The sequence below is a fragment of the Oncorhynchus clarkii genome, chromosome 28, assembly GCF_045791955.1.
Source record: "Oncorhynchus clarkii lewisi isolate Uvic-CL-2024 chromosome 28, UVic_Ocla_1.0, whole genome shotgun sequence".
NCBI lineage: Eukaryota > Metazoa > Chordata > Actinopteri > Salmoniformes > Salmonidae > Oncorhynchus > Oncorhynchus clarkii.
In genome coordinates, this window is record NC_092174.1 from 18,868,170 (window position 1) to 18,891,834 (window position 23,665).

At 41.7% G+C, this 23,665-nt stretch overlaps 1 protein-coding gene across 1 annotated transcript in view; it reads left to right on the forward strand.

The window, feature by feature from the left end:
* The window catches only part of LOC139386890 (solute carrier organic anion transporter family member 5A1-like), a 39,591-nt gene that overhangs the window by 11,798 nt on the left and 4,128 nt on the right, over positions 1–23,665 (forward strand). Inside the window, exons 3-9 of the mRNA XM_071132755.1 lie at positions 5,211–5,343; positions 9,783–10,000; positions 13,771–13,935; positions 17,031–17,229; positions 22,363–22,522; positions 22,903–23,144; positions 23,372–23,436. Coding sequence (XP_070988856.1) covers positions 5,211–5,343; positions 9,783–10,000; positions 13,771–13,935; positions 17,031–17,229; positions 22,363–22,522; positions 22,903–23,144; positions 23,372–23,436 — 1,182 coding nt within the window. The remainder of the gene's footprint in view (positions 1–5,210; positions 5,344–9,782; positions 10,001–13,770; positions 13,936–17,030; positions 17,230–22,362; positions 22,523–22,902; positions 23,145–23,371; positions 23,437–23,665) is intronic.

The following is a 23,665-nucleotide window of genomic DNA, read 5'->3' on the forward strand; positions in this document are numbered from 1 at the left end:
TTCTTGCTGTGCGGCCTTTCAAGTTATGTCGATTTATAGGACTCGTTTTACTGTGGATATAGATACTTTTGTACCTGTTTCCTCCAGCATCTTCACAAGTCCTTTGCTGTTGTTCTGGGATTGATTTGCACTTTTCGCACCAAAAGTACATTCATCTCTAGGAGACAGAACGCGTCTCCTTCCTGAGCGGTATGACGGTTGCTTGGTCCCATGGTGTTTATACTAGCGTACTATTGTTTGTACAGATGAACGTGGTACCTTCTGGCATTTGGAAATTTCTCCCAGGGATGAACCAGACTTGTGGAGGTCTACAATTTTTTTTCTGAGGTCCCACTGGAATTGCGATACAGTGAAATAAATTATATAAGTGAAATATCTGTCTGTAAACAATATTTGGACAAATTCCCTGTGTCATGCACAAAGTAGATGTCCTAGCCGACTTGCCAAAACTATAGTTTGTTAACAAGAAATGTGTGGAGTTGTTGAAAAACGGGTTATAATGTCTCAAACCTAAGTGTATGTAAACTTCCGACATCAACTGTATGTATGAAGTTAAGTTTGCACGAGCCCAATTACATTAAGAGACTGCCCCTCCCTACCTTCATGCTATGCTCAGACCATACACCCCAACCGGAGTACTCCACCTCAGGATTCTTGGCCCTCCCACCCGTAAGGGAGGGCAGCGCCCCCTCAGCCCAGTCCAAGCTCTTCTCTGTCCTGACACCCCAATGGTGGAACCAGCTTCTCCCTGAAGCTAGGACAGCAGGGTCCCTGCCCATCTTCTGAAAGCATCTGTAACCCTACCTCTTCAAACAGTATTTTAAATCATCCTCCTAACCTCGACCCATGAACCAGCACTTGCATTTGACTACCTCCCCCCTACTTTCTATGCTTGTGACATGTGGTTGTCCAACCTAGCTATCTTAAGATGAATGCACTAACTGTAAGTCACTCTGGATAAGGTGACAAAAATGTAAAAATGTTTATATACAGTGAAATATCTTTCCTGCTTGCTCTGCCCAACAATGCAGTAATAAAAGATAAAGAAAAAAGTCAAAAAACAAAAAACACCCGAGAAATAAAAGTGTAAGTACTGTTATTGCATTTTTTATGGTTGCCTGCCCAACCATATTTAGTGCCTTCAGAAAGTATTCATACCCCTTGAATTATTCCACATTTTGTTAATGCCTGAATTCAAAATGGATTCAAATGTATATAATTTACACACAATATCCCATAATTACAAAGTGATAACATGTTTTTTGAAGTGTATTGAACATGAAATTATCTCATTTACATAAGTATTCACACCCCTAAGTCAATACTTTGTAGAAGCACCTTTAGCAATTACAGCTGAGTCTTTCTGGGTAAATCTCAACGAGCTTTCCACACCAGGATTGTGCAACATTTGTCCATTTTATTATTTTCAAAATTCTTCAAACTTTGTCAAATTGGTTGTTGATCATTGATCGTCTTGACATATATTTTCAATTAGATTTAAGTCAAAACTGTAACTCGGGCAATTCACTGTATTCTTTTTTTTTTTGAATTTTACCCCTTTTTCTTCCCAATTTCGTGGTATCGTACTATCTTGTCTCATTGCTACAACTCCCGTACGGGCTCGAGACGAAGGCTGAATGTCATGTGTCCTCCTATACACAACCCAACCAGCCGTACTGCTTCTTAACACAGCGCGCATCCAACCCGGAAGCCAGCCGCACCAATGTGTCGGAGGCTACACCGTGCACCTGGCAACCTTGGCTAGCGCGCACTGCGCCCGGCCCGCCACAGGAGTCGCTGGTGCGCGATGAGACCCCTACCTAACCCGGACGACGCTAGGCCAATTGTGCGTCGCCCCACGGACCTCCCGGTCGCGGCCGGTTACGACAGAGCCTGGGAGCGAACCCAGGGACTCTGATGGCACAGCTGGCGCTGCAGTACAGCGCCCTTAACCACTGCGCCACCCGGGAGGCCTCATTCACTGTATTCTTGGTAAGCAACTCCAGTGTAGATTTGGTGAATTCAATTTTCAGTGTCTGGTGGAAAGCAGACAAACAGATTTTGCTTATGCTTAGCTCCATTCAGTTTATTTTTTATCCTGAAAAACTCCCCAGTCCTCACCCATTACAAGCGTACCCATAACATGATGCAACCACCACTATGCCTGAAATATGGAGAGTGATACTCAGTAATATGTTTGGCGCAGATCCAATACAACACAACGCTAAAGTGCATTTCCTTCCTTCCTTCTTTTCACTGTCAATATTGTTGACCCTTCCTCAGTTTTCTCCTTTCACAGCCGTTAAAATCATGGTGAAATCCATGAGCTGTTTCCTTCCTCTCCGGCAACTGAGTTAGGAAGGACACCTGTATCTTTGTAGTCACTGGGTATATTTATACACAATCCAAAGTGTAACTAATATCTGTATGTGTGGGGTACAGAGATGAGGTAATCATTCAAAAATCATGTTAAACACTATTATTGCACACAGAATGAGTCCATGCAACTTATTATGTAACTTCTTAAGCACAATTTTACTCCTGAATGTATTTATGCTTACCATAACCAAAGGGTTAAATACTTATTGACTCAAGACATTTCAGTTTTTCATTTGTAAGAATTTGTAAATAAACATAATTCTGCTTTGACATTATGGGGTATTGTGTATATGTCAGTGACCCCAAAAAATCAATTTGATATTCAAGCTATAACACAACAAAATATGGAAAAAGTCAAGGGGTGTACATACTTTCTGTAGGCACTGTAGGTTGAGGGGAAAAGTTGACGCAAAAAATTGAATTCAACAAACGTTCTGCTGACAGGTCCACGACAATTTGCCATTGTTTTGTCTTTCAGAAACTGGACACAATCCTTTTCCAGATAAATCACAAATTACTGCTAAAGATTAGAACGGTAGCTTAAGTAAAATATGGGTAGGCTACAGTATTGCTGTGCGATAGGATCGTGACATCATTGCCTATTTAATCTCGGGGTCTATACCAAGGCAGGACATATGAACCCAATAATCTATAGATAAACTTAATATTGTACAACAATTTGTCTTTTGCATGCCAAACCACATGGAAAAGACGCCGTTAAAATGTGCGCACAAGATTAGAGAGCATCAATTCACATACACTGCGTAGCGTATGCCAATTTATATTGTCATGATGTTAGCAATGTAGCCCTTGTGAATTATTGTTTTGTGTTTCTTTTGACTCACCTTATATGTCCTATGGGAGCCACCATACCTGTTTTCTGTTATGAGTGTGAGGCGAGTTGTAGCTAATACACCCGAGCAGTTTATAAAGAATTCAGCTAGTCTCTTTATTTCTATGCTGATCAAAAATATTAATGCAACTTGTAAAGTGTTGGTCCTATGATTCATGAGCTGAAATAAAAGTTCCTAGAAATGTGCCATAGTCACAAAAAGCGTATTTCTCTAAAATGTTGTGCACACAATATAATCCATCCACCTGACAGGTGTGGCATATCAATAAGCTAATTAAACAGCATGGTCGTTACACAGATGCACCTTGTGTTGGGGACAATAAAAGGCCACTAAAATGTGTGGTTTTGTCACGCAACACAATGCCACAAATGTCTCAAGTTTTGAGGGAGCATGCAATTGGCATGCTGACTACAGGAATGTCCACCAGAGCTGTTGCCGGATATTTGAATGTTAATTTCACTACCATAAGCCGCCTCCAACGTCATTTTAGAGAATTTGGCAGTATGTCCAACCGGCCTCACAACCGAAAACCACTGGGAGTATTTCTGTCGTAATAAAGCTCTTTTGTGGGGAATAACTCATTTTGATTGGCAGGGCCAGGCTCCCCAGTGGATGGGCCTATGGCCTCCCAGGCCCACCCATGGCTGCGCCCCTGCCCAGGCATGCGAAATCCATAGATTAGGGCCTAATGAATTTATTTAAATTGACTGATTTCCTTATATGAACTGTAACTCAGTAAAATCTTTGAAATTGTTCCATGTTGCGTTTATATTCTTGATCAGTATACGTAACAGTATTCTCTCTTGAATGGAGTTCCTCGAGTTTCCCAGCTGCCTTGGCTATATGCCTGTGCTCGAAATCAACAGCGGTAGGCATAAAGTTATTGTTTTCGACCCTTTTAACTATACAAAACAATTCACAAACAGTCTATTTTCTGGCAGTTTATCCGCTCACTTTACAGGCATGACGCTGTTGACGGCATTGACTCTCGCGGCCCATCTGTTTTTTGCCATTCACTACCGTGCATTCTAATTCCAGCATGTACACGCTCTTTTGCGTTTCTTTTGATTTGGCCTTAATGCCAATAGTTCCAAATTATACAGCAAATAAAGGTTTATAAATCAATATGTTTATATTTTTTCAGAAATGGTACACAGACATTTTTGGCGAATTTTACACAACAGTTATAAATGAGGCGCCTGGTCATTAGGCTGCATTTCACAATGTGAATGTGAACAATGTCACACTCCTGATGGAAACACAATAACACTATAGATCACATTAACATAAAACACTGGTGTTGGGGTGAGCATGGAGAAGGGTGGGAATAGGGTGCCGTTTTGGGGCCCACGCTCCTGCTGCTGTGTGTCTGCATCGGAGCCTGTTCTATAACGGGTGCCGCAAGCAAAAATAGTACTCTGCTCAAATAAGAGATTGGGCCTGCAACTTGGCCTCCAGGCCTTGGACAGGAACCCATGTCCACACAATCAGCTGGGGCTCACAACTTCCTGTGTTTTGCTGCCACACTGAGTCAGGAGGAAGACTGCTTGGTGCATGATGTGATGACACACAGTATTAAGCAGTTTTGTGTCATGTGGGTGTGAATTGCTGGATGATACAGAAAGGGAAGGCCTAGCCTGTGTCTAGAAATGGCACCATATTCCCTCGATAGTGAAGGGTCAAAAGTAGTGCGCTTCATAGGGAATGGGGTGCCATTTGGGACGCAACCCTATCCACTTCTGGCTGAGGTGTTTGAGGATATCATGTTCATAGTAGCATTAGCACCATTAGATAGATGACGTTGCCCCCATTTGGGTTCCGGTCAAAAGTAGTGAACTATATAGGGAATATGGTGCCATTTGGGATGCATCCATACTCTTTATTCTCTGTTCTCTTAGCATTCCAACTCTTCTTATCCATTCTCAACATGTACATTTGTCCTTATGCCTCACATCATGTATTTCTTTCTCTCTGCAGCTGTCATGTACGTGATGGGAGCCCTGGGTCCGGCTGCTGGGTACCTGATGGGAGGAGTTCTCATCGGCTTCTACGTCGACCCCAAGACTATCGTCAACATCGATCAGAGCGACCCCCGCTTCATTGGCAACTGGTAATGTTCCAGACTTTTCACTGAATATGTTAAATTATGCGATTGAATAGAAATGTTAGAGAGGCGCATGCGCGTACCGATAGGACGCATGGGTAGAGAGTAGCTCAGTTTTGTATCAACAAGACTGTGGTTATATAAAGAAACCAGACATCACATAAGCCTTTTAAAACCGATATATCAAAATCATCATGTAACCAGGAGAGAATGGAGCGGTCAGTTATTTACTACCGTGAACCAATCTGTAGCTAAAGCAACACTGCGACTCAAACCCAACAAGCCATGGCTTGTCTTTAGGGCTGTCTCCACCCCCCAAAAAATCTTTGGTCAACCGAGAATAGCCTGTTCTTTCGACCAATCGAATAGTCAATTTTTATACATGTATTTTACTACATGTAGACACACCCTGTGTCAGTCTATGTGTTTAAAAAAGATCAACTATATGCACTGAGCTTGTCTGATGCTTTATGAGCACTGTTTGATCAAATAAGACACACAAATGACTACGGGGAGTCCGACCGCAATTGATTTGGGTTCAGACTTGCTGTGGTAAAAAATAAACACAGACTGTGTGCATTGTCTTATAGCAATTTTTGACTGAAAAGTTCTGTTACCAAAATCCCTAATTTGTTCAGGAAATAGATTCCCTAATCCCTCAACCTTTGCTCTCTTTACGTGACAGATGTATGCATTAGCATGCACGTGACCAATAGGGCCTGACCTATAGCCTATCATACTCGCATCAATAAATTGGTTATTACAAACTCTGAACACCCTAACATATGTGACAGCAAAAGAGATGCAGAGGACATGAAAGAGAAACTCGAAACGAGGGAATATTTACTGGTTGCTGAAGAGGGAAAGGGGAAGTGCGATCAATGAAAAAATCCATCAAATGTATTTATAAAGCCGTTTTTACATCAGCAGATGTCACAAAGTGCTATACAGAAACCCAGCCTAAAACAGGTGCTGTTATATTACAATATTATTTTTTCTGACCATTTGGAACAGTGTAAATAACACTAAGGACATTTTAAGTAATACCTGAGAGGCTGTTCTAATGGAAAAAAAGTGTAAATCCTTTATTACAGCATAACAAATATTTTAAAGGGCCGGATTTGTTAAATTGCTTAATCTGACATGTTGTGGTTGAATGAGGCTTGGAGCTCATGGAATCAGTAGGCTATTAAACAAACACTCAAACAGGCAACAGAAGCAGGATCTGTCTTAAGGCAAGTGCTGTTTTCTCGTCTCCTCACTCTGCTGCTGCCGCTGACTCCACAATGTTCTCCACACCAATATGCTGATTAACTTTGCTATTATGCACATAGCTACATGGTCTTTCAGGACCATGGACAGCGACTGCTATCCAACCGAAGACGTTCTTTAAAAAATAATAGTAGGTCATAACAGACCTTTTATATTGGAAAATACATTTCATAGAATAAAAAGTTAAGTTTGAAATTTTCCTAAGTCTGAGGGTGGTTTTAATCTTCCAGACTTGGAATTGTATGAACTCTCAACCTAGGCTTGTACTTGCGACATATAGTTAAATGCACAATGGGTACATATTGAAGATACGCTAATACCCAGAACATTTTTATGTGTCTATTTTCAAAGGAACATTACAACTTCATAGTTAATAATACTAATGATATGGAAGAAAATGAAACACATTTTACAAGAACCAATATCACTCACTAGAAACACAACCGTATGGAACAATCGTTCGATATCTTTTCAGAATTCATTGATAAATTGGCCCACATGGAATACTAAAGGCATAGAAACTGTAAATTAGTTTGTAATAGGAAATACATTTATTTCTATGACAACAATTGCAATTGTGGGTTGACCATGGTCGATATTTTCAAATACATCCAACTTCAATACTATTCTCATAATTTCTTTAAAATAAATGTATACTCAAAAACTGTACATCAGCCTGTCGTTTACACAATGGAAAGGTGAAATTCTTTATTATAAAAAAACTTATGTGCGTGGGCGACAGAGAGAAACAAAATGGTGCAGTTTGAGGTGCAGTTTGAGGCCAGATGCTGGAGATAGGGGGGGGCTAGTGGTTCTGGGCAGGTCTGATGTAATGATCTAGTTGTTTGTATGTGTTTTGTATTGTTTATAAAATATCTAATAAAATCGTATATATATATTTGTTTATATTTAGACGTTTACATATTTGATTGTTAATGCTTAGGCCTAATATGTTAAATATGATGGGATTGATTGGTGGTGATAGAAATGTATGTTATGTACATGTTAGCTTGTCAAATGTGGGATTTGAAATAATGTACATACAGTGCATTCGGAAAGTATTCAGACTCCTTTTTCCACATTTTGTTACGTTACAGCCATATTCTAAAATGTATTAAATAAAATAAAAATCCTCATCAATCTACACATAATGATAAAGCGAAAACAGTTTTTTTTAATTTTTTTTATTTTTTATTTTTTATATATATATAGTTGTAGTTTTTAGAAAACAATACTTAAACATTTCTGCAGCATTGACGGTCCCCAAGATCACAGTGGCCTCCATCATTCTTAATTGGAAGAAGTTTGGAACCACTAACACTCTTCCTAGAACTGGCCGCACGGCCAAACTGAGCAATCGGGGGAGAAGTTCCTTGGTCAGGGAGGTGACCAAGAACCCGATGGTCAGTCTGGCAGAGCTCCAGAGTTCCTCTTTGGAGATGGGAGAACCTTCTAGAAGGACAACCATCTCTGCAGCACTCCACCAATCAGGGCTTTATGGTAGAGTGGCCAGCCGGACGCCACTCCTCAGTAAAAGGCGCTTGGAGTTTGCCAAAAGGCACCTAAAGGATACTCAGACGAGGGTCTAATGAAACCAAGATTGAAATCTTTGGCTTGAAAGCCAAGCGCCACGTCTGGAGGAAACCTGGCACCATCCCCATGGTGAAGCATGGTGGTGGCAGCGTCATGCTGTGTGGATGGTTTTCAGTGGCAAGGACTGGGAGACTAGTCAGGAACGAGGGAAAGATAAACGGGGCAAAGTACAGAGAGATCCTTGATGAAAACCTGCTCCAGGACACTCATGACCTCAGACTGGGGTGACGGTTCACCTTCCAACAAGACAATGACACTAAATACACAGCCAAGACAACTAAGGAGTGGCTTTGGGACAAGTCTCTGAATGTCCTTGAGTGGTCCAGACAGAGCCCGGACTTGAACCAGATCGAACATCTCTGAATACTTTCCAAATGCACTATTACTCTTCCAGTGTTCCATGCTGTTTAATTTGGGGCTTGTGTGTTGTGGGAATGTGCTATTGAACTCATTGCAGATCATAGGACAGGGATGGGATAAGAAACTTGAATGTCATTTTTATATTTACATTTTAGTCATTTAGCAGACGCTCGTATCCAGAGCAACTTACTGGCACAATTCGTGTTAAGTGCCTTGCTCAGGGGCACATCGACAGATTTTTCACCTACTGTAGTCAACTCGGCAATTTGAAGCAGTGTCCTTTCAGTTGCTGGCCAACGCTCTTAACCGCTAGGCTTGCTCCCTGAGAGGAAAATAGTCTTAGACACACTGTCATATACAAAATTAACACTTTACATTACACTTGACATTAGGGCTGGGAATTCCCAGGGACCTCACGATATGAAATCACAAAACTTAGATGTTGATACGATATGTATTGCAATTCAATACTGTGATTTTTATTGCGATTTGATGTTCCAAACATATTGCTCACCATGTCTGCTGCAGAGGGACAAGAGAAAGCCATGATAAAATTAGTTTTGATCAGTCATGGAAATAAAAGTCAATCAATCAAATGTATTTATAAAGCCCTTCTTACATCAGCTGATGTCACAAAGTGCTGTACAGAAACCCAGCCTAAAACCCCAAACAGCAAGCAATGTAGGTGTAGAAGCACGGTGGCTAGGAAAAACTCCCTAGAACGGCCAAAACCTACGAAGAAACCTAGAGAGGAACCAGGCTATGAAGGGTGGTCCTCTTCTGTGCTGGAGATTATAACAGAACATGGCCAAGATGTTCAAATGTTCATAGAAGACCAGCAGGGTCAAATAATAATAATAATCACAGTGGTTGTAGAGGGTGCAACAGGTCAGCACCTCAGGAGTACATGTCAGTTGGCTTTTCATAGCTGATCATTCAGAGAATCTCTACTGCTCCTGCTGTCTAGAGAGTTGAAAACAGCAGGTCTGGGACAAGGTAGCACCTCCGGTGAACAGTGCTGAAAACATGATGGCTCACCATTTAAAAAGAAGATGAAGAACAAGGTAGAGGAGGAAAAATACACGAGCTTTAGCGCAGGTACAGCTGACTAGGCCTAGCTAACATTAACTACCTAGCAATTGTTTAATACATTTTTGTTCTTTTTTTGAGAATCGATACCCCGCCCCCATCACTAAGCTAAACCCTCTCTGCTCTCTCAGGTGGAGCGGCTTCCTGCTCTGTTCCATTGCCATGCTACTGGTCATATTCCCCATGTTCGCCTTCCCCAAGAAGCTGCCTCCCAGAAACAAGAAGAAGAAGAAGAGGAAAAAGATCACCCTGGACAACGTGTCCAGCGATGATGACATCACCAAGGAGAAGGCCGACAGCAAGAGTCAGAAGGTTACATCATCCATGGGCTTTGGGAAAGACATTAAAGGTATGTTATACAGAGAGAGAGGATACAGTATGTCCCAAATGGTACCCTATTCCCTAAGAAGTGCACTATATAGCTATTAGGTTGCAATTTGGGGTGCTATTGAGGCTGTAAGAAGCAGGGTTATCTCACTGACTCTTGCCTCTCATATACTATGAATTTGTAGGTTTCCATTGACCAGGTTTATTCAACAACAATTTCACACAAAAATTAATTGCGGGCAGATCTAGGAGAAGTTTTCTAAAGATCAACAACATTTATATCTGTTTCTACAGGAGTGGGGTTTTCTTTTGTCAAACATTCTTTATTTTAAGATCACTTTATTGTTCAATTGCACACAAGGTCCACCTGAAATGTTACTTCCGCTTTTAACCCTACCCCTAAAAGATACACGTACAGGTTTTGGAGAGTTGCGGGGGGTTGCCACACTGGGCGCTCTGGGAGCTGTTGTTGTGGGCGGTTAAGTGCCTTGCTCAAGGGCACAACGGCAGGCAATGGTATCTATGATTTGATACCAGCAACCCTCCGGTTGCCAACTCGCTTCTCAACAGATTTTTCCCATCGGATTCGAACTGGCAGCCCTCCGGCTGCTGGCTCGCTAGTCTAGCTACCGCTCCTTTATTGCAACAAATGATGGAAACTTATGATTGCCAAATAATTGTCAAGGTACGAGGGGCACATGATGTCATCACGTTACTATAAAGCTCCTCTCCACGTTTAATTCTAAATGCCTACTGTTTGAAAAATACTTTTTTTTTTCAATTATAAAAATATTTGTTCTTTACAGGGCAAGGATAATATAAAGACTTGTTTTTATTAGGTGTTGACGTCCTTACGTCCAGCTGTTTTTAGACAGTTCATTGGAAACTCACTGTAGCAGGCAATTGTCGCGTCTCTTTTCTATGCAATTTTTTTAGATGTCGACACAAAATCACTCGACAAGTTTATGGAAACCTAGTTACTGATACTGATCGTAGTCTATAAATGCTTGGCATGGTTTGTTGCTGCCACAGACCGCTATATACAGCTAGAGCTGAACTTCTCTCGCACTATAACAAATGACTTGGAATTGTTTTTTATTTACCTTTATTTAACTAGGCAAGTCAGTTAAAAACAAATTCTTATTTTCAATGACGGCCTAGGAACTGCCTGTTCAGGGGCAGAACGACAGATTTGTACCTTGTCAGCTCGGGGGTTTGAACTTGCAACCTTCCGGTTACTAGTCCAACGCTCTAACCACTAGGCTACCCTGCCGCCCCTATAATAACAGCCCATTGCCTCGTTTTATGTTCTAATTAAGTTTACTAAGTTGAAATACAGTGCCTTGCGAAAGTATTCGGCCCCCTTGAACTTTGCGACCTTTTGCCACATTTCAGGCTTCAAACATAAAGATATAAAACTGTATTTTTTTGTGAAGAATCAACAACAAGTGGGACACGATCATGAAGTGGAACGACATTTATTGGATATTTCAAACTTTTTTAACAAATCAAAAACTGAAAAATTGGGTGTGCAAAATTATTCAGCCCCTTTACTTTCAGTGCAGCAAACTCTCTCCAGAAGTTCAGTGAGGATCTCTGAATGATCCAATGTTGATCTAAATGACTAATGATGATAAATACAATCCACCTGTGTGTAATCAAGTCTCCGTATAAATGCACCTGCACTGTGATAGTCTCAGAGGTCCGTTAAAAGCGCAGAGAGCATCATGAAGAACAAGGAACACACCAGGCAGGTCCGAGATACTGTTGTGAAGAAGTTTAAAGCTGGATTTGGATACAAAAAGATTTCCCAAGCTTTAAACATCCCAAGGAGCACTGTGCAAGCGATAATATTGAAATGGAAGGAGTATCAGACCACTGCAAATCTACCAAGACCTGCCGTCCCTCTAAACTTTCAGCTCATACAAGGAGAAGACTGATCAGAGATGCAGCCAAGAGGCCCATGATCACTCTGGATTAACTGCAGAGATCTACAGCTGAGGTGGGAGACTCTGTCCATAGGACAACAATCAGTCGTATATTGCACAAATCTGGCCTTTATGGAAGAGTGGCAAGAAGAAAGCCATTTCTTAAAGATATCCATAAAAAGTGTTGTTTTAAAGTTTGCCACAAGCCACCTGGGAGACACACCAAACATGTGGAAGAAGGTGCTCTGATCAGATGAAACCAAAATTGAACTTTTTGGCAACAATGCAAAACGTTATGTTTGGCGTAAAAGCAACACAGCTCATCACCCTGAACACACCATCCCCACTGTCAAACATGGTGGTGGCAGCATCATGGTTTGGGCCTACTTTTCTTCAGCAGGGACAGGGAAGATGGTTAAAATTGATGGGAAGATGGATGGAGCCAAATACAGGACCATTCTGGAAGAAAACCTGATGGAGTCTGCAAAAGACCTGAGACTGGGACGGAGATTTGTCTTCCAACAAGACAATGATCCAAAACATAAAGCAAAATCTACAATGGAATGGTTCAAAAATAAACATATCCAGGTGTTAGAATTGCCAAGTCAAAGTCCAGACCTGAATCCAATCGAGAATCTGTGGAAAGAACTGAAAACTGCTGTTCACAAATGCTCTCCATCCAACCTCACTGAGCTCGAGCTGTTTTGCAAGGAGGAATGGGAAAAAATTTCAGTCTCTCGATGTGCAAAACTAGGCAAGTCAGTTAAGAACAAATTCTTATTTACAATGACGGCCTAGGAACAGTGGGTTAACTGCCTGTTCAGGGGCAGAAGCGACTTACAGCTGTAATCGCAGCAAAAGGTGGCGCTACAAAGTATTAACTTAAGGGGGCTGAATAATTTTGCACTCCCAATTTTTCCGTTTTTGAGATGTTAAAAAAGTTTGAAATATCCAATAAATGTCGAATCAAATCAAATCAAATCAAATTTATTTATATAGCCCTTCGTACATCAGCTGATATCTCAAAGTGCTGTACAGAAACCCAGCCTAAAACCCCAAACAGCAAGCAATGCAGGTGTAGAAGCACGGTGGCTAGGAAAAACTCCCTAGAAAGGCCAAAACCTAGGAAGAAACCTAGAGAGGAACCAGGCTATGTGGGGTGGCCAGTCCTCTTCTGGCTGTGCCGGGTGGAGATTATAACAAAACATGGTCAAGATGTTCAAATGTTCATAAATGACCAGCATGGTCGAATAATAATAAGGCAGAATAGTTGAAACTGGAGCAGCAGCACAGTCAGGTGGACTGGGGACAGCAAGGAGTCATCATGTCAGGTATTCCTGGGGCATGGTCCTATGGCTCAGGTCCTCCGAGAGAGAGAAAGAAAGAGAGAATTAGAGAGAGCATATGTGGGATGGCCAGTCCTCTTCTGGATCATGTCGTTCCACTTCATGATTGTGTCCCACTTGTTGTTGATTCTTCATACAGTTTCATATCTTTATGTTTGAAGCCTGAAATGTGGCAAAAGGTCGCAAAGTTCAAGGGGGCCGAATACTTTCGCAAGGCACTGTATATAGGGTACTACTGTAATGAGGTTTCATTCTAATTATGGGCAGATAAAATGTTCTTCCTATTAAGGTAGTGGGGAATCTGAATAGGAATGTGAATTACTGTACATTGTACATACTCCTTTATGTCCTCCTGGTGAGCAGATGTACCCTTGCATAGCTCCATAATATAAATGGTCCGTCAGCCTTCCCTGTGTCTGTCTGTCTTATGCTCATTTTGCTAAAGTGCTGTCTTGTTCCCCTACATGTTTATTTCTCTCCCTCGCTCTCTCTGTCTCTCCCTCCCTATCCCTGTGTAGAGCTGCCTAAGGCTGCAGTGAGGATCCTGAGTAATGTCACCTTCCTGTTTGTGAGCCTGTCCTACACTGCAGAGAGCGCCATCGTCACCGCCTTCATCACCTTCATACCCAAGTTCATCGAGTCACAGTTTGGCATCCCGGCATCCAGCGCTAGTATCTACACAGGTAAATGCACTCCTAGTATCTACACAGGTAAATGCACTCCTAGTATCTACACAGGTAAATGCACTCCTAGTATCTACACAGGTAAATACACTCCTAGTATCTACACAGGTAAATGCACTCCTAGTATCTACACAGGTAAATACACTCCTAGTATCTACACAGGTAAATACACTCCTAGTATCTACACAGGTAAATGCACTCCTAGTATCTACACAGGTAAATACACTCCTAGTATCTACACAGGTAAAGTATCTACACAGGTAAATACACTCCTAGTATCTACACAGGTAAATACACTCCTAGTATCTACACAGGTAAATACACTCCTAGTATCTACACAGGTAAATACACTCCTAGTATCTACACAGGTAAACACACTCCTAGTATCTACACAGGTAAATACACTCCTAGTATCTACACAGGTAAATACACTCCTTGTATCTACACAGGTAAATACACTCCCAGTATCTACACAGGTAAATACACATCTATTATCTACTCAATTAACTTTAAACTTTTTGCAATTCTAGTGCACTTTGTATATTTTGAGCGTACATTGAAAGCGTTAAAAATACACCGAAAACATAATAAATACATCTATACAGCTAAAAACAACAGTGTAATGTTAAAACAAGTTGATATTAAGGTTAAAGAAAGAGCTTTATCAAATGACCAGATTTTTCTAACTGTTACTTTGGACAAAATCAAGGCATCAATATTCTCATAATGCTGTTTGTATAAAGAATCTTAAATTACAGCTCAATTGAAGGAAATTCAGAATTTGCGATTAATCGTGATAGATACATTTCTGTAAAACTCTGTTTTTGGCTGTGGCTGCGAATACAGTTTTCTGCCTGTCTGTGAAAATCAGCAGCTAAGTAGAACATGACATCTCTAGACTGCCTGTTTTTGTTATGCTATTCTCAGTTACCCAGAAGTAAAATTCTCATGTGAAAGTTTGTCATTTCCTGTTTTACTTGGAGGGGGGAATCCCATTAACAGTTGTTATTACCTTTGTGCAAAGGAAGGAAGCAAATTCTCTTCCCTCGCAAACGGAAACTTCCAGCCAAACTCCTCTCTTCTGCTAATTTCACCCGTGTTTATCATAGCCAAAAAATACATTTTTGTTTTCATGAATTTTTACAATATAGCCAATTTTGACTTTGTGGGTGTGAAAACCGTTTATCCTCCACACACGGGCTTGTGAAGTCACCGCACTAATGTAAGCACCGCCTTCGCCCAATCTTAATTAATCAAAATAATCAATGACGAAAACCCCAAACCAGGAACTACTGCTGCTCGTATTCACATCATTTTATGTGCCTTGACAGATTCTTGCAGTTTCATCTGTACACGAGAGATTAGTGTTGTGTTTATGTTCGCAAAACTATTACAACAGCCAAGTTTGTACAAACATGTCGATGTAATGTATTTTGTGTACAACATGTAATTAGCTGCATGTAGCCTAACTCCCCTACTAAAAAATAACATGAAATCGCACTTATGACTGCAGTTCGTGAACGATATTGTGCTAATCTCCCTCGCGGCAGTCAAGCTGAGAGTTTCCGCCAAGAGTTGTTCACAATCTAGTCCAGTTGAGTCCGCAACTAGAGCTTGTTTCAAAGCTATTAATAAATAATCATATTTGTATGTTTAGCGATCACAAATGTCCATTGTTTGAAGCACACTTTTATAAGTCTCAGTCACAAATACCAGCTACAGTAAGGCCACAATGGTGAATGAGAGACTTGTCTAGAACCGTAGCCACAGATTTTATTTTATTTTTATCATTTGACAGCCCGAGTAAACACATCTATACTGAAAAAATATATAAGCCTACCATGCAACAATTTCATTGATTTTACTGAGTTACAGTTCATATAAGGAAATCAGTCGATTGAAATAAATTTATTAGGCCCTAATCTATGGATTTCACTTGATAATTGCCATTGATAAAATGCAATTGTGTTCGTTGTCCATAGCTTATGCCTGCCCATACCATAACCCCACCGCCACAATGGGACACTCTGTTCACAACATTGACATCAGCAAACCGCTCACCCACACAACGCAATGTACGTGGTCTGTGTTTGTGAGGCTGGTTGGACATACTGCCAAATTCTCTAAAAATGATGTTGGAGGCGGCTTATGGTAGAGAAAGGAACATTTAATTCCCTGGCAACAGCTCTAGTGGACATTCTTGCAGTCAGCATGCCAATTGCACTCTCCCTCAAAACTTGAGACATTGTGTTTTGTGACAAAACTGCACATTTTAGTAGCCTTTTATTGTCCCCAACACAAGGGGCACCTGTGTAATGATCAGGCTAGTTAATCAGATTCTTGATATGCCACACTTGTCAGGTGGATGGATTATCTTGGCAAAGGAGAAATGCTCACTAACAGGGATGTTAACAAATTTGTGCACCAACTTTGAGAGAAATAAGCTTTTTGTGCGTTTGGAAAACATCTGCAATCTTTTATTTCCGCTTATGAAACATGGGACCAACACTTTACATGTTGCATTTATATTTTTGTTCAGTCAATACACACCTAACACCCCTTGTTTGGAACACAGGTCTATTGTCTCCAGCTTCACCACAGAGGTCAGTTAGAGCCCTTGTCTTCAAAAGCTCCTTAGTCAGGGACACTTCCGGGACAGCCTGAAGGGGTCTGTGTCTTTAAGATTACTCCACGTGAGTGGGGTCACTGTGAGTTTTAACACTCACTACTTGACCATCTCCCAGGTGCCCCTTTTATTTTAAGGAAGAGTGTTTGTATTATTCATGGCTGCTGGCTGGGCCTTCACTCCGTCCACTGAACATTAGTTGTACAGCTAGCCGTCTTAAAGCTTCCTCAGAAATCCCCTAAAAAGGAGCTTCTACTCTGCTCTTTCTGTTTGGATGATGTGTTTGAAAGTGAACAGGAGGCCCAAATTAAATGATGTTGTAGAATAACATACGTCTAGATGTGAAACAGATTGCTGTGATCTAATCTATGAGTTCTAGAGACCGCATCGTTGACTCTCTCTCTCTCTCTCTCTCTCTCTCTCTCTGCCTCTCTCTCTGCCTCTCTCTCTCTGCCTCCTGCTGTCACAGGTGTGATCATCGTGCCCAGTGCTGGGGTGGGTATAGTCCTGGGGGGCTACATAATTAAGAAGCTGAAGCTGGGAGCCAGAGAGTCAGCCAAGCTGGCCATGATCTGTAGTGGGGTATCTCTTCTCTGCTTCTCTACTCTGTTCATAGTGGGCTGTGAGAGCATCAACCTAGGAGGCATCAACATACCATACACCACTGGGTAAGAACCACAACTTCCTTCCTTCATTCAGTACCCCTCTCTTTCAATCTGAACTTTTTTTCCTCATGCAATCCCTGTCGATCTTGTCCTCTTTCTCTCAGCTCCCCCAAAATTAATTGAATTATTTCTCTGCAAACATTCCAGCCTCCAAAACCCCATATCAACGTATTAAACAATGTGAGGAAGTTTAGTGTGTGTGTGTTTCCCTGTGATGATGAGAAGAGGAGGTGACCATCATGAAGGCCCCTGATGTGAAGTATCACCTCAGCACACATCAGTCCCTGTTCAAAATGAAAGCCCTATTCCCTATGTAGTGCACTACTTTTGAACAAGGCCAATAGGGCCCTGGTCAAAAGTAGTGAACTATAGAGGCAATAGGGTGCCATTTGGAACACAGTCCTTCCCCAGACACAATAACTTTAATGCATGACACTGTTATGATCTAGATGAATTAACTCTCTGTTCTACAGTCCTGGAGCTTTGTTCCCTCTCTTAGAACCAACCTCTGGCTACATCCCAAATGGCACCCTATTCCCATTTCTAGTTTACTTTTGATCAGGATATACAGAGACTGTAAAATTGGGATGTGATGCGTCTCTGCTTGGCACTCAGCATTAAGGAGATAGATTTGGGGTAAGGCATTGCAATAGACTAGCGTCCTGTCCAGGCGGTGTACTTGTACATCAAGCTGCCTCACGCTACAGAAACAGGAGATAGGCTCCTGTTTTTATGAGCCGTTCTGGCTCGCACATGCCAAGGCTCATGCAAGGCTACTTTTCACCCCATAGGGCGAAAAGTAGTGCACTATAAAGGGAAAAGGGTGCCTGTCCCTGATGCAATTATGATTCACCCGAGCACACGGCCATGCAATCTCCATAGACAAACATTGGCAGTAGAATGGCCTTACTGAAGAGCTCAGTGACTTTCAACGTGGCACCGTCATAGGATTCCACCTTTCCAACAAGTCAGTTTGTCAAATTTCCGCCCTGCTAGAGCTGCCCTGGTCAAATGTAAGTGCTGTTATCGTGAAGTGGAAACGTGTTAGAGCAGCAACAGCTCAGCCGAGAAGTGGTAGGCAACACAAGCTCATAGAATGGTACCACAGAGTGCTGATATATTTGCGCCCATCTCAGTGAACTAATGCATTGTGGGAGGCCCAGACTAAAAGCCAATTTATGCTTGATCCGAAAATGTGGTTGTACCGCATCACCATGCTCCTTCCAAATGTTGTAACAATGCGGAGGGCTCTATATACATGATTAGCTGACGGTAGGTGGGGGCGGTACATCCTGTATAAACATAAACTCACTTCCTTGACAACGTCCTTCACAACAGCTCTGCACAGCTCAGCAAAGCACAAGAAGTATGAATGCCCTGACTTCTGCAGAGGCCGTGTCACCGTAAATGCTGCATGGCCAATGCAGATGTCAGATTGACCACGCATCGCCCAGATGCACGTCTCTCTACAGAATGCGCGCTCTCCCACTAATCTGTGCACATTCATTGTTTCATAACTTCATTGTGTGAATTGTTTGCGTTTGATGGTTAGTGTATATTACACCCCTATTACCTATACTGTATCACCAGTAGTACATTTACCATTCATTCCTATCATCTCTAATCTACAATGTTTATTTGGTTATGGTAATTTCTGTTAATGCATTCAATACATTATTATTCCAGTGTTACCGTTCTAATTGTCGGAGTGGACATTGTTTGCAGAGCGCACAACCTATGCTACACTTGTGAGAAACAAGTTTTGGTTTCTTTCATTCCATTTATGAGTTAATTCAATTACATTTAGTAAGTGTCTTTTGTTTGGAGCACTCCTTTCAATGTTAAGGTAAGGACGCGCACCTGATTACGCATAGAAGTAATTTACATAGGCCTAAAGGCTGCCTGGCCTGCACGCAAATGTAGGCATATTAATGTGCCCATTTTGGAGATCAATAGGCATATTAATGTGCCCATTTTGGAGATCTGATTGGCTAAACTCACCACCCATTAACGGTGTGCTTTAGGACCATGTCTCCGAGGGGTCGGTTTAAAATAATGTGACGTCCCCCACACTTATAAAATCAAATTTGCGCCCCTGTCCCAAAGTAATGTTTTCTTCACCTCAAAAAGCAAACATCCATTGTCAAAGCCTACATCGAGGAACTATTGTCAATTTGAAAAATCTTTCCAGCTCTATCCCTTTTGATAACCACCCAGCGTGAAAGAGAAAAATGTCATGCTCTGATCCAGTGGAAACGTCATAAAATAGGCCAACCTGGTTACTTCTTATCAGTGCTTGCTTTGGACTGAAATAGGGTCTGGTACTCATTTTGGGTGCTGGTGCTATTTGTATTTAGGTGCAGGAGCTCCACAATACTTTTAAGCTAATATTCTATAAGAGGAACAAGAGATCAATTAGTAGAGCATTTGATGTACTGATACTCTGCTCCAGTGATCTCCTGCCCAAGTCAAGCACTGCTTCTTATCCCTTGCGCAAATAGCCTTGGCTTTATGTGGGATATTTTTACATAGTTGGCAATGACAATAGAAGTTACTTTTTAGGTTGGTAAGATAAATTGGCATACCACATGAAAGGTTACCGACTCCTAGTGTAGCCTATTACCGACAACTTCAGGAGAGTAATGGCAGAATCTGAGAAGCCAGCAGGAGGAGGATGGTTGGGTCAGGTTAAGTTTTTTTTCTGGTTATCTAAATCGCTGGCTCCCTCTTGAGTCGTTTGTCTTATTTCAACAAACAGTAAGCTTAAAGCATCAGACAAGCTCAATGCATATAGTTGATTTTACTAAAACACGTTGGGTGTGTCTATACAGTGCCTTGCAAAAGTATTCGGCCCCCTTGAACTTTGCGACCTTTTGCCACATTTCAGGCTTCAAACATAAAGATATAAAACTGTATTTTTTTGTGAAGAATCAACAACAAGTGGGACACGATCATGAAGTGGAACGACATTTATTGGATATTTCTAACTTTTTTAACATCTCAAAAACTGAAAAATTGGGCGTGCAAAATTATTCAGCCCCCTTAAGTTAATACTTTGTAGCGCCACCTTTTGCTGCGATTACAGCTGTAAGTCGCTTGGGGTATGTCTCTATCAGTTTTGCACATCGAGAGACTGAATTTTTTTCCCATTCCTCCTTGCAAAACAGCTCGAGCTCAGTGAGGTTGGATGGAGAGCATTTGTGAACAGCAGTTTTCAGTTCTTTCCACAGATTCTCGATTGGATTCAGGTCTGGACTTTGACTTGGCCATTCTAACACCTGGATATGTTTATTTTTGAACCATTCCATTGTAGATTTTGCTTTATGTTTTGGATCATTGTCTTGTTGGAAGACAAATCTCCGTCCCAGTCTAAGGTCTTTTGCAGACTCCATTAGGTTTTCTTCCAGAATGGTCCTGTATTTGGCTCCATCCATCTTCCCATCAATTTTAACCATCTTCCCTGTCCCTGCTGAAGAAAAGCAGGCCCAAACCATGATGCTGCCACCACCATGTTTGACAGTGGGGATGGTGTGTTCAGGGTGATGAGCTGTGTTGCTTTTACGCCAAACATAACGTTTTGCATTGTTGCCAAAAAGTTCAATTTTGGTTTCATCTGACCAGAGCACCTTCTTCCACATGTTTGGTGTGTCTCCCAGGTGGCTTGTGGCAAACTTTAAACAACACTTTTTATGGATATCTTTAAGAAATGGCTTTCTTATTGCCACTCTTCCATAAAGGCCAGATTGTTGTCCTATGGACAGAGTCTCCCACCTCAGCTGTAGATCTCTGCAGTTCATCCAGAGTGATCATGGGCCTCTTGGCTGCATCTCTGATCAGTCTTCTCCTTGTATGAGCTGAAAGTTTAGAGGGACGGCCAGGTCTTGGTAGATTTGCAGTGGTCTGATACTCCTTCCATTTCAATATTATCGCTTGCACAGTGCTCCTTGGGATGTTTAAAGCTTGGGAAATCTTTTTGTATCCAAATCCGGCTTTAAACTTCTTCACAACAGTATCTCGGACCTGCCTGGTGTGTTCCTTGTTCTTCATGATGCTCTCTGCGCTTTTGACAGACCTCTGAGACTATCACAGTGCAGGTGCATTTATATGGAGACTTGATTACACACAGGTGGATTGTATTTATCATCATTAGTCATTTAGGTCAACATTGGATCATTCAGAGATCCTCACTGAACTTCTGGAGAGAGTTTGCTGCACTGAAAGTAAAGGGGCTGAATAATTTTGCACGCCCAATTTTTCAGTTTTTGATTTGTTAAAAAAAGTTTGAAATATCCAATAAATGTCGTTCCACTTCATGATTGTGTCCCACTTGTTGTTGATTCTTCACAAAAAAATACAGTTTTATATCTTTGTTTGAAGCCTGAAATGTGGCAAAAGGTCGCAAAGTTCAAGGGGGCCGAATACTTTCACAAGGCACTGTATATGGAAAAATACACGTTTCAAATTGCTCGAAAGAACAGACGACATTCGATCGACAAACATTTTTTTTAGTCTGGGACAGCCTTATGAATTAATCTGATTTTGATAGATGCCAGGAGAAGGCTAGCTGCCCCAATGCATAGTACCTACTGGAAAGTTAGGTGGAGGAGGAATTGTTCTGGCTAGGCCCCTTTAGTTCCAGTGAAGGGTAATCTTAACGCTACTGCATACAATGACATTCTAGACAATTCTGTGCTTCCGACTTTGTGGCAACCGTTTGGGGAAGGCCCTTTCCTATTTCCGCGTGACAATACCCCCATGCGCAAAGCGAGGTCCGTAAAGAAATGGTTTGTCGAGATTGGTGTGGAAGAACTTGACATATTAATGCCCATGATTTTGGAATGAGATGTTCAATAAGCAAGTGTACACATGCTAACTGGTGTAATTGCCCCCGGTTGTGAGCAATGTATTTTGGTGCAGCAAATCTCAGTGTAAATGTGACCTTTGAATAGCAGCATGGTAAGATAGTCTTCTTAACATTGTTTAATCAGTCTAAATAAGAATTATGTTGTGATAGTGGAAAATGTCCTACGTTATTTAGCTCTCTTCATCCCCCTCTTTTCTCTCTCCCTCTCCCTGTCTCTCTTCCCACCTCTTTCCCTCCCCCTCTAAATAATCTCTCTCCCTCACTTTTCTCAGTCCTACTCTGACTATGACCCATCGTAACCTGACTGGAGGGTGTAATGTGAACTGTGGCTGTAAGATCCATGAGTACGCTCCAGTCTGTGGCTCAGACGGAATCACCTACTTCAACCCCTGCCTGGCAGGCTGCAGCAGTATGGGCAACGACAGCACAGGAGTGAGTCCCTCAGTCACAAATGTAGGGTCGCAAAATGATCGTAACTTTCCCTAAATTCCCAGATTTTCTGTTTCTAGAAATATTCCAAACAGGATTTCTGCAATACCTGGGCATTTTTGGAAAGTTACCTAAAGCTAGGACCAGGAGTTTTTCCTGGCCATAATGTGAGTTACCTGATCAGAAAAAACAATAGTGTTAGACCCTAGTTATAGCTTACAGACCATTGAATAAACATTAATTAAGCATCCGTGTACATTGGTAGTACTTGAATAACACACTTCTTGTGGTACGCACAGTTGCGCCTTAGAAGTTTACTTCCATAGTACAATAAGATGAGCTCACAATGATGCCTGGTGTTCTGTTCCCTCTCCGTCTCTCAGATCAGGAACTACTCTGACTGTGCGTGTGTCCAGAGCAGGCAGGTCATCACCCCCTCCTCTAACGGCCAAGTCAACCAGCTGCAGCTGGTCATTGTCAAGACCTACCTGAACGAGAACGGCTACGCCGTGTCGGGGAAGTGTGACCGCACCTGCAGCACCCTCATTCCCTTCCTCATCTTCCTCTTCATCGTCACACTCATCACGGCCTGCGCTCAGCCCTCTGCCATCATTGTCACTCTTAGGTATTGACCCAGAATAGACACTGAACAAAACATACTTATCGAAGGAATTGTGAGGTAGTGGTTGTGAGTTCTCGTCATCGGGTTGCAAAATGATGGTAACTTTCTGTGATCCCAGTTGGATGATTTCTAGAATCAGGATGAAATAAAACTTTTCAAGGATTCCCAGGTTATCATCATTCTGCACCTCTATCTTCACCATTTCCTCTCTTCTTCCTCCTCTCCTCAAGGTCCGTAGAAGAGCAGGAGAGACCCTTTGCACTCGGAATGCAGTTTGTTCTCCTCAGGACCCTTGGTGAGTGATGCAGCTTCAGTGAAATACAGAGTTCAATACTGAGAGGTTATTTTTTAGGGTGTGTCCCTATTTAGTGCCATAGGGCTCTGGTCAGAAGTAGTGCACTATATAGGGATAGGGTCCCATTGGAACATTTGATTCTGGTTCAAAATGTAATTTTAAAAAACAGGTTCCCATTTCATGTCAGAAAATTACTAAGAGGAACTGAACAGTAATCCAAAAAAAATCT